Source organism: Nipponia nippon, unplaced genomic scaffold (assembly GCF_047370975.1).
Source record: "Nipponia nippon isolate SJK-2023a ecotype South Korea unplaced genomic scaffold, ASM4737097v1 scaffold_7, whole genome shotgun sequence".
NCBI lineage: Eukaryota > Metazoa > Chordata > Aves > Pelecaniformes > Threskiornithidae > Nipponia > Nipponia nippon.
In genome coordinates this window covers 9,145,148-9,150,314 of record NW_028262391.1, presented here as the reverse complement: position 1 = coordinate 9,150,314, position 5,167 = coordinate 9,145,148, and the positions used below count along the sequence as shown (strand labels likewise).

The 5,167-nt window shown below is 42.6% G+C and overlaps 1 protein-coding gene across 1 annotated transcript; it reads right to left on the bottom strand.

The window, feature by feature from the left end:
• Positions 1-200: 200 nt before the first annotated feature.
• STRIT1 (small transmembrane regulator of ion transport 1) lies at positions 201-4,780 on the bottom strand. The gene is made up of 2 exons (XM_087739677.1): positions 4,768-4,780; positions 201-295 (listed from the first exon to the last, which is right to left on the bottom strand). Exons 1-2 carry the CDS (start codon positions 4,778-4,780, stop codon positions 201-203), a joined length of 108 nt encoding a protein of 35 aa, XP_087595803.1.
• Between the last annotated feature and the right edge of the window lie 387 nt (positions 4,781-5,167).

Genomic DNA, 5,167 nt, shown 5'->3' with positions numbered 1-5,167 from the left:
CAGTGTTGATATTAAAAAGAATTCATTTTATACATATTGTAGTCATTAGAAATTTCAATTTAACTTCCAGGTTCTTCTAATCGACATAACTGTAAATTCTTCAGTCCTGTAAAACAAAGAAAATTACATTTTAAAAGGTGGCAGTGCAAACCAAAGAAAGCATGGATGGTATATGACGCTGCACAAGTCACTTACTTCCATCAAGAGAAGACAATGTAAACCATTAGCGCACAACCCACTATCCAGCCGACTGCAAGGAGTATAGGCACAACGAGACGTGAAAGCGGGAGTTGCGCTGAAAGAGAAAAGATGATCTTTTTCAGAAAGGCCACATTAGATTGACGCGGAATTCACTGAATTAAACACATCAAAACCATGATTATCACAGAGCAAGAAGATACCTGTGAGCTTGGGCCACATTATCTATGATTGCTATTTTTAGCATGGAGTCACCATATCTTGGCCGGCATTCTAATGAGAATACATAGCAAAAGCCCAAAGAGATTTCTATGCCATGGTCCCTGCAATCAGATAGGTACAAGGCTTAGCACTTCCAAAAGAAGCAGGGTACAGGGAGGAGACAGAAGCACGGTTCTGTCCTTGGTCTCCATAGGTCATCAGGAGAACATCTGTACTGGACTTTATTGACAGCAGCTGTCCTGGCAGATTCAGGATTCAATCCCTGACACGTACAGCACCTTCTAGAAGTCTCATTAGGTTGGCCACAGTAAATCAAAAATACAGTGATTACTTCACATTGCACCCATTTAAGATCAACGTGCCTGGGGCTGCTCTGAGGGGATGCCGGGAGACTTCCCACACCCCGAAGGGATGTTTGCCAGTGGCTCTGCGTCAGGGACTCATAGCTCACCTCTGTGCTTTCTATGCATGGTGCCTGACTTAGCCCTCTCCTATCCTGTCACTACAGCGATACGGGGTAGTTAGGGCTGATATAATTATCCACAGCAAGGGTGTTCCCCACTTTCAAGAAAGAAAATAACATAAAAGGTTCCAATGTGAATGTACCACCTGCCTGGCTGAGTTGGGCCAGGCACAAACATGTGATGTCTTGCCTGTATGGCCCACTAGTGCTAGAACAAGCTAAAAAATTACATGGAGACGTGGAGTCCAATGCAGGCGATGGTTCTACAAGAAGCATGCAGAAGGCAGGACTGGTGCTTGATATAAATGTTTCTGTACAGCACCAGAATTTGAAAGACCCTTCTATCAGTTTCCTGCAAATGGCAGAAGCTTGCCAGAAAGCAGCGCATCAACCTTTGAGATCGTATTACTTACCAATATATTACATTTTAAAGCACATCTTTCTGCAGTTAAAAGATTTCCACTTTTTTAAGGGGATTAATAAAGAATGTAAAACTATTCACAACACTTTGCACAGCTTAGATCAAGCAGACAGACTTTGGAGGGATGCTCAATAATTTAAGGTTTTCCACATTGTTCTTTCAAAGCTATGCACAACACAAGCGTGTCTCACCACGATATTGCGTGGTATATCTACCAAGAGGGAAAGAGAGAACATATAGATAGAAAATCTGCATGTGCTTCCATAAAAATATGAAACAGATAAGCAACCACAAGCAAAAAGATAAAATCCTGCTTTGAAACTGAGTGTCCTTTTGCCACAGGGGAGTCCCTTACCTGTTTCATTTAAAGACTGTTATTCCTTTGACACTTTGTAAAGTAAAGCTGCCTCTGTTGGGAACAATTTCTCTTTACTTGCCATTTTTTCTAAAGGTCCTATTACAAATAAAGGGCTGGATCCTGCTGGGGTCCATGGAAGAGTTTTGACAGAGCTCTGCTGAGTTGCCATTGTGTCTACTGAATGTGGTGTTTCATTATATGTTTAAATGCAGTAAGATAAGAGAGGCAGGCAAGCCCTGATGGGTCAGCAGGAATGCGGTGCCCAGCATTTGTCACGAGGCAGCAAGCAGCTGGCTCCAAGGGATAGAGTTTCATGGGAGCCGTTAGGAGTACTTGTGTTTCATAGTTTGAGAACAGAAATGACTATGAGATCATTTGCTCTGATCTCCTGTATGTCACAGGACAGATACTCCAAGACTTGAGTTAGAGTAAAACAACTGCTTGGAAAACTATATTTTATGCCACGAGCAGGAGAGACTGAAGTGCGAGATACGCACAAGGCTCGGGCTTGGCCAGGTGAGACGTCCGAGCGGGTAACTGATTCGCAAGGCCTCAGAAGAAGGTGACAAACTCCAAGGTCCCAATATTTGGTCCAAGGGAAAACTATCCTGAGTCTAAATCTGGTAATCGGTATTATCCTCACCATGGAGCAAGGCTGTGTGCACCAACAGCCAGAAAGAAAGCATCTGCATTGTCTGCTTTCCAGCCTGAGGTGGAGATGGGCTGGGGAGGGACTAGCAGCAGAGGAACAGAATACTTCTAAGCAACTGTGTTTTGGGAAGAAAGAAATCTTTACTGACACCTGCAGGTAACCAGCTAAACCACTAAAACATGAGGTTTCATTATAATCACTGTTTAAATGAACGCACATGAAAGCGGAATACTGAGAGAAATGTGGATTATTGCAGTCACAAGTATTGCTTTCAAACAGACCAAGGAAACAAACCCTGGCTTCTGGGGTTTGAGCCAGAGCTTGCTGAAATCAAAAGGCCAATTCTGGATGGCAGCAAGAATAAAGGAATCTTACTGTGACCTGTGTACGTAAGCTGGCGTTCTAGCTACAAATTACTCTTTTTTCCCCCATTATAGTAATTTTTCTCTACTTCAAACATGAATTTATCTCAAAATAAACAGAGAAGGGCTGGTCAGAGCAGCAAACACACAGCATTTTTGCTGTGCTACAGCAGGGTTTCTCTACATGTGATAAACAGAGGCCCGAGGTTTGTGCTTCTGCAGTTCGGAAGCCCTGGGAATTGGCAGCCACGGGATGCCCAAGTAACCACAGTGAAGCCAAGGATCCCTCAACTACAGGATACAGCAGCACAAGCTTCCAAGCCAAATACAGCCTAAATACACTGATAAACTTCATCTGATCGCTATCTTCTATTTTTTTCTGGGGTTTACCTTTTATCCAGAACCATAAGTTGGCTTGGTTTTGCCATCTGTAGTTGGTCAAAACTCCTACTAGCTACCATGAGAAAAAAGATGCCTGTGGTCTCACTGAGCTGCCCTCACCCCTGAAATGTCTGGGCCTGACTGCACTGACAAGGGCACCCCAAGATACCAGGTGGAAAAACTCCCACTTACAGGCAGAGGCTTGGCAGGTGAAGAAGGGAATGTTTCCCTGCCCGAGCCTGTCAAGCTCAAATTTGCAGTCTTATATTCCCTACTCCAAAATTCCTCAGAATTTCACGTTCGTTTCTTTGTATTTTATCTCATATAGGCTGCACATGCACACAGACAACCAAACCACTACCCCGTCACTGGGATGGCAGTTTGAACACCGCGCTGATCAGCAGACTAGGAGGGAATGCGTGGGCACGCCCAGAGGACCATGCCTCCTGCATGTCTCCCAGCTGCCAGCCCCAACAGACAAGTTTTTCCATGTTCCTTATGCGCTGCCAATAGAGGCTGTGGTGCTTCGAAATCTAATTTAACCACAGAACTGATGTGGAGATGCTTTTGTGTTGATGGCATTTGCCAGCTTCACATTTAAGAATCACGCGAACCCTGCAGTTATTCATTTCAGCAAGGTTGTCCACCCATTTCTCATCTGCTCCCTGACGTTTCCAGGGAGGCGTTCGTCCCCCTGTGCAGGGCGTGCGGGGACCGGGCTGAAGGCATGTGCGGGCGGGAGGCAGTCAGGCCCCGCTGCCACCCCAGGGCTGGTGCTGGCGCCAGCCTGGTCCGTCTGAGTGATTATGGCCACATTGCTTTTGGGGGGGGGGGGGGAATAAAAATTTAAACACAAATAACAATACACATCCTACCAATGCAAAATATGGTTAAGTACTAATTCCTGGTGGAATACCAATATCGGTATAATTTCTGTGGATACCAGTAAAAATTAAGAAACAGGATTCAGTATCCTGTTGTATGTGAGTTTAGTAGAATTCCACTATCCTTAGATACCAGTGGTAATGGTGCAAAAAAAGGGAGATAAAAGTCTGTAGTCTTTAAAAACTTTTAATATAGCTATGAAGATGTATAAAAAAGTTACTTTTACAAGGAAAAGTACTACCTGAATAACTGTGTACACAGCTAACACCATATCTAAACTTACAGTTGTTTCACCGTCCAAACCTCCTACAGTGAAGTAAACAGAAAATGACAATGAATATAAAATGCATTTTTATAAAATGCCTTTTCTCCTTGGAGAAAGTGGAAATGTTCTTATACTGAAAAGGTTGTTATTAAAATTTCATTTTGCTCTGCCACTTGGGCTTTGTGGAATTAAAATCTAAATTATTATATGTTCACCTAACATTACACTCAGGTTTCAGCTACACAGACAGTATATTTAAAACACAACTCATTTTACACAGTTCCGTTTAATTATGTTAGTCAACTTAAAATCACAACCACAAAAAAACTAAAGAAAACAAAACTGGTAGAATTCAGAAATACGGGAGAAACCCAAGCTACTTTAAACTCATTGCTGTTAATAGAATTAGCTTTTAAACTGATTACACTTTCTTACTGAGAAGTAAACTATATAGTGTATCATACGAGAATACAAATAGCTGAGTATTTTCACATTACATTGCTCAGATCTGTGAATTTTAAGAATACATTGTTACATTCACATTTAGCTGTGCATCTTACCTGGTTCTGCCATTCCCCCCTCTGCTGGTTTTATTGGCAAGTTTTAAGGTTTGCCTCTGCAGTTGTTCTTGTGAGCCTTGGGATGCTTTAAATAGAGCAATATTTGGAATGTGCTGCAGCTGCCTTGCTCACTGATGCCAGTTTTTAGCTATATGCATTCAATTGTCTAAAAAGGCAGGAGTTCAAGGGATTCAAGGTTACCTCTTCCTATTCCTGCAACTGCACATTTGTTTCGGAGAAAGCTGAAATAAAGAGGGGTCATTTTTTCAAGAGGGAGAGAAGCAAGGGTGAAAACTGCTTTATGGTCTCTTTACAGCCATGAAACACCACGTGATAAGTTCACATAATATTTATGTGCATCCACATATTTAGAGCATGACAGGGATCCAGTTTGTTCTTA